General features: G+C 44.6%; 1 protein-coding gene across 1 annotated transcript in view; it reads left to right on the forward strand.

Annotated features, from left to right (window-relative positions):
• The window catches only part of LOC147690254 (60 kDa lysophospholipase-like), a 363,203-nt gene that overhangs the window by 271,136 nt on the left and 79,985 nt on the right, over positions 1-12,082 (forward strand). Inside the window, exon 13 of the mRNA XM_086937891.1 lies at positions 5,631-5,717. Within this exon, the coding sequence (XP_086794017.1) occupies positions 5,631-5,717 (87 nt within the window). The remainder of the gene's footprint in view (positions 1-5,630; positions 5,718-12,082) is intronic.

Consider the following 12,082-nt stretch of genomic DNA (forward strand, 5'->3'; position numbering starts at 1 on the left):
TCATAAAACTTTATTTGCAACCACTCTGCCTTGCACCCTTCTCCCCTCTGCCTTGCACCCTTCTCTATCTTGCACCCTTCTCGCCTCTGCCTTGCACCCTTCTCCCCTCTGCCTTGCACCCTTCTCTACCTTGCACCCTTCTCCTCTCTGCCTTGCACTCTTCTCCCCTCCGCCTTGCACCCTTCTCCCCTCCGCCTTGCACCCTTCTCCCCTCCGCCTTGCACCCTTCTCCCCTCCGCCTTGCACCCTTCTCCCCTCCGCCTTGCACCCTTCTCCCCTCCGCCTTGCACCCTTCTCCCCTCCGCCTTGGACCCTTCTCCTCTCTGCCTTGCACCCTTCTCCTCTCTGCCTTGCACCCTTCTCCTCTCTGCCTTGTACCCTTCTCCTCTCTGCCTTGCACCCTTCTCCTCTCTGCCTTGTACCCTTCTCCTCTCTGCCTTGCACCCTTCTCCTCTCTGCCTTGTACCCTTCTCCTCTCTGCCTTGCACCCTTCTCCTCTCTGCCTTGCACCCTTCTCCTCTCTGCCTTGCACCCTTCTCCTCTCTGCCTTGCACCCTTCTCCCCTCTGCCTTGCACCCTTCTCCCCTCTGCCTTGCACCCTTCTCCCCTCTGCCTTGCACCCTTCTCCCCTCTGCCTTGCACCCTTCTCCCCTCTGCCTTGCACCCTTCTCCCCTCTGCCTTGCACCCTTCTCCCCTCTGCCTTGCACCCTTCTCCCCTCTGCCTTGCACCCTTCTTCCCTCTGCCTTGCACCCTTCTCGGCTACCCCCTTTCACCCTTCCCACCCAATGGAGGGGGCTGCCACCTGGAACAATGGCACCATTTCAAAAACATGATGGACTCCCCGTGTCTAAAAATGAATGTGTCCGTCTGTAACGCAACTGGCGCTAATGTAATGCGCTCTGATGCCTTCCGGTGGAGTTTGCGCTATATAAAACTGCAAAAAAATACTTGGTAGGGGGACTTGTGCTGCTTTTGGGGAGCACCTAATCGGATGACGTAGTAAAATTACAAAGAGCACGGCGCAAGAGGCTTTTCACATCAGCATAAATTCGTAAGCAGCCTCTGACCCCGCACCCACCCACCCAACGCTCTCCACCAGGCCCCTGACCCCACACCCCCCCACCTAACACTCTCCACCAGGCCTCTGACCCTGCCTGCTTCTACGTGGGATAAAGGCGATCCTATGGACTCCCCAGACAACCCCTTGTGGAAAACCAACATTAACGGCTAAATTACAACAAAAATGAAAATGAAGTAACAATTTATTCCTAACAAAATGCTCTCTCTGTGAACATGGGAAAATGTGTAGTCCCTACTTGTGAGATGTCTTTTCACTACATGCATTCCCCCACTGAGGCAGTAAAAATAAAATAAAAAGTGTGAAATATCGAATAGGCAGAGTGGGGACACATGGGATACTGGAATCGGTCAACAAAACAACAAACCCTCAAACCCTCCTTAACCAGTTCCAAAGGAACGCAAATGCGCTTTTAAAGTCCTGTGAAAAACGTATGTGTTAAGACGCCAGAAACAGCAGCTCGAGCTGCAGCAGCCCGGGCTCAGACACAGGCCGGAGGACAGAGGACAGAGGTGATATGGGAGAGGCAGGGGTGTTAAATTCCTTTTAGCCCCTACAAGCGTGCAGTCTGATCACAGGTATCAGGAGGCAGTTACAGGGTCATCATTATGCATAGCGTTTTCGCGCGCTAATGGCCCTGTTAATCACAGAGGAGAATTTCCTTTGTCCCTTTGCCCCCCCCCCCCCACTCTTGTCCCCCCGTGTGCACTCCAAACTCTGGGGGGATATATCCCCCTCGTCCCCCACACTTCCTACGCCCATGTCTTGGGGTCTGTGATTACACCCCAGGCGTCCCGGTCGCTTCAGTGTTATTTAAGATTTCCTTCTGGAAGTCCTGTGCGCACAGCTCTGTAATTTACCCTGAATGAATTGCAGCTCCAGAGTTGTATTTCCACCAGCCAGCTATCGGCCTCCGACCGCCACTAAACTCTGGTGCTTCCCAGGGCTGTCCAGCCACAGCCCCATTCACAGACCTCTCTGCCCTCCCAAGACTGCGGGGCAATGTCTGGCATGTGTGAGGCTTTCTCCGTCATTCACACATTGAATCCACATCCTGCGCCGCGGCGCCCCTGGCTTCTAATCACGGCACACCGGGGCGCCGCGGTGCACACTTTGGGAACCACTGCCTTAGACTATTGACTCTTAAGAACATCTTCCTGATTGCAATGATGTCAATGTATTGACAGTTCATCGAAAGAGCGATCAGTACATCCATAATATACCTCCACCTTTCCTGACAAGTTGATACTGAGTACCAAGAGCATTTTTGTTCTGAAAGTGGTATTGCCCTTCAATGAGGGGGAGGGTTGATAGGACTGAGGAGCACTGTGTGGACGACCAACATTTGGTTGGATTCGCCAATGAGAAGAATGGGTGAACTGTCCAGAAGAGAACCTGATCTAGGTAGATTGTCATATGCATCTCCGCTAAGCTTTGGCTGCTAAGAATGAGCCTCCTGAGGGCCTCTAGGCTCATTCTACCATGGCAAAAGCTACTGCTACAGGCCTTGCTAGAGGCATTTCTGAGGGAGGCATCAATGAAGCTGCCTTTGGACATCCGTCCATACCTACTCCAGGCATTGCAGTATTGACTCTCGGGTCCACAGGGATGGCCATTTTTCCTGGCCGGTCCTGTAGGACATTCTGATGTAAAGTCCATTCCCCAGACCCACATCCAATGGAAGGTCAATGTTTTCATATTGAATCACATGGAATCTGAAAGTTTAAGTATCCATCAGGAGAACAAGTTGCTTACCTTCAGTAATGCTCTAATAGCATATTTATCGGGGCCTGCCTTCCTTCTTCTGAGGAGTAGAAGTATCATTGTTTTGAAAACTGTCTATCACTGGTTATGTAAGTACTGTGTGTTGGCGGGTGTGGAAGTTGTCTTGTGAAAATAACATCCACACGCAGGGTTGGGGTCTATATGCGCCTCAGTATTGTCTCTTCACAAGGCAGGATGGATCAGCCATGTAGCCTGAAGGCTCCCACCTGTTGGCATGCTGGAGTTAGTGCATGGAAACTTTGCAAAACCAGTCTGGCTACTTAGGGGTGGGGGGGTTCAAAAGGTGAGGGATCTGCAATTATATCCTGCATCCACCAACAAGAGTGTTACTGAAGGTAATAAACTTGCTCATCAAGGGCAGAGGGGCATATCGAAGCTGAGCTGACCTGGTCTGCAGCTTGCTAAGGGTCAATGGCCTCAGTTCATTTGTGGAAAGGCTCAAAAGGATTCGTACATCAAAAAGGTTGGGACCAAATTAAGGTCCCACTGCTGCATAATGAAGGGACTAGGGTGAAACGTATGTGAGAGCCCTATTAACTGATGATTTGAATTAGAAGTGCTGATGATGCAAACAAAGGAAAGTTGCATGGATAACCCTTAATTATGCCTACAGCAAGAAGTTGCCAGGCCAAGAATAGTGCCAACAGAAAATCAGTTCATTCTCCTTCAGGAGGCCAGCTTGCATCATTCAAGTAACCTTCCCAAAAGAGCGATGAGAGATTGGTCACTACCGTGACTTCTGAAGGGGGTATGCCGCAGGTCAGATATACATCAGTCATCCCTCAAAGGAGGTGCTAAGCCACCTCGTCAAAGACTCATCTCTGATTTGAATGATTTCCCTAATTTTGGACCCACTGCAGACACAGGTTTCATTAATGTGGCAATGACCATGAGGTAGTAGCAGGAGGAGGCAAGATGGTAATGGACCCCCAAGCTTCAGAACCATTAGGACAGGAACAGTAGCTCTTGCCCAAAATGTAATGACTTTAGCTTGAATGTCCCAGACTTGCTGTAGAGGTGGAAAGGCCTTCAAGGCTACAGTGTCCAAGATAGATCAATAAAGGCCAGCCACTACGAAAGATTTATTTTTAACATTTTTTTTGGTTTTGTTCAACAAGAGCCGTACATCAATATAAATTCCCTCTATGGTGCTTTCAATTAGTTACAGTGCATTCATGAGTACAGTCATTAAAGCAATGCTAAATCCAACGATTTACTTGAGCCTCTTTGAAGTTTGAAGAGGAGTCTTGAACTTGATGAATATTACAGGGCAACAAAAATGAAATAGTCCAAGACTAGTTTAAGTGAGCCTGCCTTCAACAGCTAACCATCGAGGGGTACAAATAGACGTATGCCCCCAAATGGGAAGATGGGCTATGACCACTAGCAGTCTTAAAGCCTGGAGGAGCCAATATAGAGCTGAAGGCAGGACGGTAAACTTGAGGTGGTCGGCCCCACCAGGAAGCAGTGATGCTCCCTGTGGAACTGTAGCACTTGTACGTAAAAATATGCATCCAGCAGGTAAGGGACCACATGGGTCCAGGGCTAGCAGAACATGTGTGAGGATCATCTTGATCTTCCCGTTTATCAGCAACAAGTTCTGCAATCTGAGATCTAGGATCTGTCTCAAGCCCTTGACCTTCTTAGGGATCAGGAAGTAGCGAAAGTAACAACCCAGTCAATTCTCCGCCTCTTGGACAAGATCTGTAGCCCTCTTGGCAATCAACATGTTTTGGGAAAGGATACTGGCATGGTCCACCAATGTCTGGGAGGGTGATACAGGTGCAGTTTGTGGAGGATTGATGCTGTCTTCACCGTTTGCATTGCTTCCATTAGCACCACTTAAAGTATGGCCTATGTTGGTAGAAGGCGAACCCCCTAGGGTAATCTCAGAACACTGTGGCGGGCAGTAACAAAACAACTTTAGGTCTCTGAACTGTGAAAAGGGCACTTCATCAACTGAGGCCCTTATTAATATATGTGAGTATATTTCTTTCTTGAAATTGATAAAATGCTGAAAGAAGTTGTCCTTCCTTCTAAGAATTTCCTATAACTTATTCTGCAGGATATTGTAACGAGGGTGGGAGAGCTTCCTTTGATTTCATTTCTGACACTTACGGAAATGGAGAAGACCACATAGTGATAAGCGTTTAAGGTCTCAGAAGTTGTTGTCATAACAATTCATCCATTTTCCAGACTTTGCTAACTGGGTCTTTACACTCTTCATAGTCATTATGTGCCGCACTGGGGTTGCTATTTGTTCATCTCTTTCAAAGGCCGTCTGATGATTTGCGGAGTTGGTTTGAAAATAACTGTCTGGCCAGTTCTTCAAATTATATTTCTGTGTTTGAAATTTTTTTTTAACCTGCTAGTCTCTTAAAACCACTTTTTCAGATGGATGATAATTTTGGGAATATTTTCAGCAACAGAAAAGTTGAATTTGTAGCGAAACTTGCAGTCAGACCTCATGCACTCCTGTAGTAGCAGGACACCTTTGTTGTTGGCTAAAATGGATTGACACAGACTATAATTCGGGATTCTTTCACAAAATACTGTTTCTTGTTTTAACAATAATATTAATAGCTTATTTACAGGTGTGTTTTAATTGCCAAATATTATCCTTGTTTGGCAAATAAATAACTTACATGCATAATGATTAATCATGATCTATTAACTTTGTTTTTAATGCAGTTTTATTTGCAATATGACTATTGTGGGTATTGTAGCATGACCATTTTATTAAGAGATCTGTTTTTCTTTTAAAGGCACATGAAAGTGATAGAATTGCTGCGTCAGACTGGTGCTCACCTCAAGTGGGAAGAGTTAGTAGATGCTGGAACAGAACTTTGCCGGTAAGAAATAACAACGGTGCCGGGGTTGTCCTGGATCCATTTCTTCCACCCTGACACTTTTAGATTCCCACCTATTTTTTTGCAGTTTGAAAAAGCATTCTGGGAAAGCATTCTACCTGCTAAAATGGAGTAAATATTCCAGGTCTCCGTTGATGTAGGTTTGGAGAGAGTCGAGCATTAAACACTATTGTATACTTGTTGGTGGCCTGATGCTTGGCTCTGTCTTTAATGGATTCACAATGTAGTTTCTGTATTTCCTTTCTCCAGTATTCCTGTTGTCTCCTTGTCTCAAACTCTTCTCTTCCTACTCTGAGTGCTTGCTCATCTGCTGGCTTTTTTTCACCCTCATCATTTTGTTTGTAAAATCACTCAACATATTCCGTTTTGTGCCCTTGTACTTCTCGTCCCAGAGTTTTAATCCGCTTCTTTGTATTGTTCCCTGCAATTTGCACTCATTTCTATTATATATTTTACCTTCACTCAACCTGTGTCTGCATCCTTGTCTTCCCACCCTAAATTGTTTTTGGTCATACACCAACATGGTTAGTGTTGTTGAAAGGCAAGCTGCCTGACCACTTGCTTGGTAAACAGAGAGCACTTCTGTGTGCCTGTCTGTGTGCCTGTCTGTGTACCTGTCTGTGTACCTGTCTGTGTGTCTGTCTGTCTGTGTGTCTGTCTGTGTGTTTGTCTGTCTGTGTGTCTGTGTGCGTCTATCTGTGTGTGAGTGACCCAGTCAACTAAATTATTGACCCAATTTATAAATCCACATAAATATAGAAAAAGTGCAAAGAATGAATCGCATGACTTGAATGCAAAATAATCAAACAATCAGAGTTTTGTGGTGGCCAGTCAGTTTGAAAAAAGGTTTGAAAAACAATGTTAATCTTTTGAAAATCTTTCTATCAAATAATGGAGCTTCAGAGAAGTTTGTTCACGTTCCCATGTTCCTAAAGACAACAAAGTTTGCCTATTAGATTGTCCTTTTCTTAGGAAGTGGAGAAATTTCCTAACATACTCTACCACTTCTCTACTTCCAGTAGCTTCCGCCGACTCATTTCGACCTCCAGTGGGGCGTAATTTTCAGGTGCGGCTATCCTCGGGGCTTTAAACTATTATTCTGATAGGAAACTGTGTATAAACAAACATTAGTATAATCAATATACATACTCAAGAAAAAATGTTAAGGATATGTTGATAAAAAGGGAATAAAAGTACATACCCAACGTGGTTTCTTTAGAGTATGCGAACATAAAGTTAATTCATGTAACCCTGAAGAAATTAGCATTATAAACTTGTCAGTACTCTATTAGTGATGTGAGGAAAGCATACGGTATAGTACTTCTCCTGAGCCAAGGGATAATGCCTGGTAATGGAGAGAAGCAATGTTCTCTTTTGTCTACTAGGTGTGAGGCAGTTGATTTGCGGTGCAACCAGTCATGGCAATGTTTCCCAGGAAGAGGGCAGGTCTTTCTCAATCATCGGCAGCAACAGCATGAAGGATCTGCCCGTCACTGCTTGCTGTGCCGCGTTGTTGGCAGGCTGGGGTTTATTCCTGTTCAAAAAGCGATTTGATTGCAATCTGCATTTGTGGTTCTTTTGCCGTGCTCTGGTGGAGATAGGTTACCAAGTGACATGATCGCCTTTGCTTCACTTCATGTGGGTGGAATCCTGTAAGAGGAAGATCGTGGGAAATGTAGTTCTGCCTTTAAAAAAAAAAAAATGTTTGAGTCTCTTGGTTACTTGTGATTTCATCCTGTATTGTTTTTTGTTTTTGGTTAAAGCATCTGCTTCGACTAACATTCAGAACCGGGTTGACCTCTGTAATTGAAGTTCTACTTAAGAAATTGTTTTGAAGTCCAAATCTTTAAAGTGGCTATTTATCAATGGCTGTTACATCGGTCATGTTGAATTTTGGGAGTTGTGGTTCAGATAGAAGAAAGCCGAACATGAAATTTTCACAAATGGACTTTAGATGAATATTTGACTAATTTCCGGTAGTTCATTTAGGTTCCCAAAAAAAGGCCCAACAGACACTTTCATAATTTTACAGCAAGTACATTATTTATGTTGTCCAATCATCCTTTTTTTTTTTTACATTTCTCCACAAATTTTACCAACATATGCTTTTCCATTTGGACATGTAATAGAGTATATCATGTTTTTGGTATTATAAATTGCAAATTCTGAATGTTTAATGGTATTGTCTTTGCTTAATTCTTCTCCTTCAATTGTATTTCCACGGCTTTTGCCCTCAATTGTAGTAGGATGCACAAGATTCTCATGTTCCAGTTTCTTTTTAGGGCTAATATGGGTAGGTTTAAACTGGCGTAAACTTGAGCATAAGTCCCTGTGTGGTCTTCCAACTTTGTTTTGCTGGTTAGTATTTGCATTGAATGTTTGACCCACGCTATTTGGTCCTGGGTTTGTTCTGATTCCGTGAAGAATTAGCATTCAAAATATTTTAGCACCTTTTGGTTTCACCAATCTACAGATCATAGAAAGAGAGACTGCCCTGACGAAGTCCATAGGCTGCAAAGCTGGACGAAACACGTGTTGGCTTGGCATTGGCAATGAACAATATATTATGAAAATATTGGAAGATTAGTACTGAGTGACTGAAAGAAAATGAAGAAATAAAGAAGAAAAAATTGAAAAATACTTCCACTGATATTTACTGTTATTTGATTGAAAAGTATTCTATTGTTGAATGATCCTAAAGATATCCCCCCTAGTATTGCTCAGGTGGAGAATTTCTATAGCCTGTGAGCTTATTTGTAACATTTACTCTGGGGTTCTGATGCTGAACATACGTCTTTAAACAAGGCACTATAGTAGCCTGCTTTTTGATGCTTTGTGTGATTGCTATTTGTGGAAATTGTGCCTTCCCTTACAGGTTCTTCAGTTGTAAAATAGCTTTCCATCAGGCTGGGATACAGGAATCTTTAGTGTATGTTGATGCTTTTATGTGCACCCAGGTAGGACACTATGGCATCAAGCATTGTTTTTTGGACGTGATAACTCTAGAGGACCTAGTGTTGCTCCTTTGCCTTAATCTTAAATTACATTTCTGTAGTTCCTATTTCTTTTTCCACTCTTTCTGAGATTTGTGTTCTATAAGCGAACAGGCCTTTATATAAACACATAGACACAGGTAGTGTCTGTCGGTTTGTCGTAAAAGCTCTCTGTAGCCTCAATGGAGTCATGCCTCTGCCGAGTCTCTATATGTACAATGCATTCTGTTTCCCACAAATAGCAAGAGTGCCTCTTCGTGTGTAGAGCTCATATGAGAAGGTATTACCTCAGGATTGTATCCTCCAAGAAGTATAAGAAGCACGTTTGGTCCTACAGCAAATCTCACTTTTTGAACTAGGTCAAATGTGAAAGATCTATGTATGTATGTAGATGTTGGTCCCATATGACCCTTTAGCTGGAAATATTTCACTATGCAGACTCTGGCATAGTAAACTCTGATGCCAGGACCTACAGTGAATCAGCCAGAGCTGGAAGGCTCTTACAAATATTGCAAAATTTTCTTTTTAAAATTTCTATAGGTGGTAGTGAAGACATGTATCCAGACTGGGAATCACACAACGTCTACCTTCTTTACCCAGAGTGAGATTAATGCAAGGGCATGGCATGAGCCATTTACAGTCGTCTGATTACTATTATTGGGTCTGTATCTGTGCTTTTTGCCTCTTTATTTATGTGGTGTCACACGCAGTACTTGGTTTCTCTCCAGCTACCTGGCTTGCTTACCACTCTGACCTCCGATGTTTTAGTGAGGAACTTGGTGAGGTGGTACAGCTCTCTCCAGTGCCTGGTTGGACTGGTTTGGTCCAGGATTAGTTATGTCAGTGGAGATCTTTTGAACTTCACTCCGTTATTCATCCTGATAGGGAGCACTTCAATTTTGGGTACTAAGACACATTTTTAGGTCTCGCCTACACAGCGCACATGCGCTACATAGGAAAAAGTCCTATCCAAATCACTTTGGTTTTTCTGCCAAAAACGTGCATGCATTGCATTGCTTTAAATGGAAAGGCGTGCACGTTTGGCGATTCCCTTGCAGGAGCGAGCTTTGGCAACATATGTGTGCTCGCTCCCGCAAGGGAATCGCTGCGTGTTCTCTCTCACTCCCCCCACCCCTCCCACTTGTTAGCCCAGAGCAGCGGGACGCTGCAGCTGCCTTCACGGCCGCGCTTGTTCTTACTGCATGAGGCCGACAGAAAGCCACGGCTGTTGCTAGGCTAAACCTACAAATTATGGCCCAAAACATTTGTTTTGGATACATTAAGATGTGGTCGAAAGTAGGAAATAACCGTCTGTAACTTTGTTCCCAATTGACATTTCTATACCCTCATGTGGCAACTGTTGGGAGGTGTGGTGTCACTTTTGCCACACCTCCTAATTACTGCACGCGCATAAAAGCCACGGAGCAGAGGAAATGGTTATTTATTGAGACCCAGATAATGTTTCTGCTGTCGGTCACTGGGACCTCTTTTGTGTGCATGGTAAGGTAGAAATGATTAGTCTAGGAAACACAGTACATCTTTTGGGTTACGTAGTATTACGCAAGTCGTCCCTCAAGTACACGCAGCATTGATGGTGTTGTGTGAACTCACAGGACTGTCTGTGTACCTTATGCTCTACGTTAAAATTAAAGCTCGCTGCTCTGCATCCCGACATCAACATGTGAAGTCATCGAAACAAGACGTGTGTTTAAAGTTCCAGTCCTTTAAGATTACATTTAACTAATGTTTACATATATAAACCCCTTAATCCACAGCCATGACATCATTATTGTGAATTATGGGTTCTAGGTCAATGATGAACATAAAACGCATGTACACGTCCAGTTCTACCAAACACAACCATTACATAGCAGATAGAAACACTTAACCCATTTATGTGAATCCCCAAAAAAGCGAATTTACATAAACCATTGTTTGATATCACATCAAAACCATATCACAAGTTATGGAATATCCTGGACCCATATCGGAACTTTCTGGATCTGATTGCATTTATTACAAAAAACTCAGACACTGAAATCGTGTTCCGTCTTGTCTGAAACTTTTGGTGGCTTTATAGCCCCGGTCATACCTGGTTGTCATTGAGGTACTTAAAATGTTTTATATATTAAAAAAACGAGTGCATCTGTACATGGTACATAAAGTTAAGGGCGCTTTGCTGCTACAGTTGTTGGGTTTGAGTAGTTTAGTCTAGAATTCCATTGAGGTTACATTGAAAGATCTCCACCGCAGACACACAGATGTAGTTTGAGAAGGCAAGAATTGATAATACAACAATGCATATTGAAATTTGAAGCCAATTTTTCAGCCCAAATATCTCAGCCCAGAATGAGTAAAGTGATAAATCCTGGGTTCAGGGCTCATAGCATCCAAACCTGCTGTCTAGGCGTTACACGTGTACTTCAGAACCACTGAAGTTGGTGGGTGCGACATTGGGCTGTTAACAACATTAAGACAAAGTTCAGAGCTGGGTTGCAGTTATCAATGGTGCAGCATGTTGAGTGGCCCTGACTTTCTGGAGCCGCTGCATCCCAATTGTGGCATTTTCTTCCTTTCCTTAGGGCCCATGACACCCTTCCTCTGCCACTGGTTCAGAGGCATGGATATACTCGTATGAAATATTGTGCTAGACTAGAGACTGACAGACTGTTAGAAGGGGCGATTCCGGGGAACAGGATGTACTCTCCTGACCACCCCAGAATCCTCCTCTCCCACAATTACTGCAGAGTCTTATTGTGCGGTCCCCGCCGGGGAGGACTGCTGATCGTACACACTGGACGCACACCACACTTATGAACAGACACCACACCGTGGATCTTAAGTAAGCACGGTCTTTATCACAGTTAAACGGGAATCAATATTTACAGTATTCAACGGATCATAGTCTTGGTTGGAAGGAGTGGGGAAGCGGGACAGTCTCACTCGTAGATCAGTACTTCACGTATCCTGCGCACAGCCCTCAATCCTCGGGCCGGGGAATACGGAAGTTGGAGGTGGTACTGACTATCCTACTCACTTCTGGTCGAGTTAGGTCGTTGGTTGCGTCGATGGTCCAGCTGGACCAGAGGACTCCTCAAGCCGCGACGAGGTCAGCAGGGCTGGATTCGGAGTGTACAGAGGCACTGTCAGTTTGTAAGAGCCGGGACAGCGTCAGCAGGGCTCAAGGTGTTCAGATGAGCCGCAACGAGGTCAGCAGGGCTCCGTGGTCTTAGTTCCTTCTTTTCGAGGGTGAGCCGCGACAGCGTCAGCAGGGCTTGTGGTTGCAAAGTTCGGTCTCTCCTTAAGGTCAGCCGCGATCAGATCAGCAGGGCTTTCTTGTCCAGGATACAACTG

Source organism: Lissotriton vulgaris, chromosome 9 (assembly GCF_964263255.1).
Source record: "Lissotriton vulgaris chromosome 9, aLisVul1.2, whole genome shotgun sequence".
In the NCBI taxonomy this organism is placed as follows: domain Eukaryota; kingdom Metazoa; phylum Chordata; class Amphibia; order Caudata; family Salamandridae; genus Lissotriton; species Lissotriton vulgaris.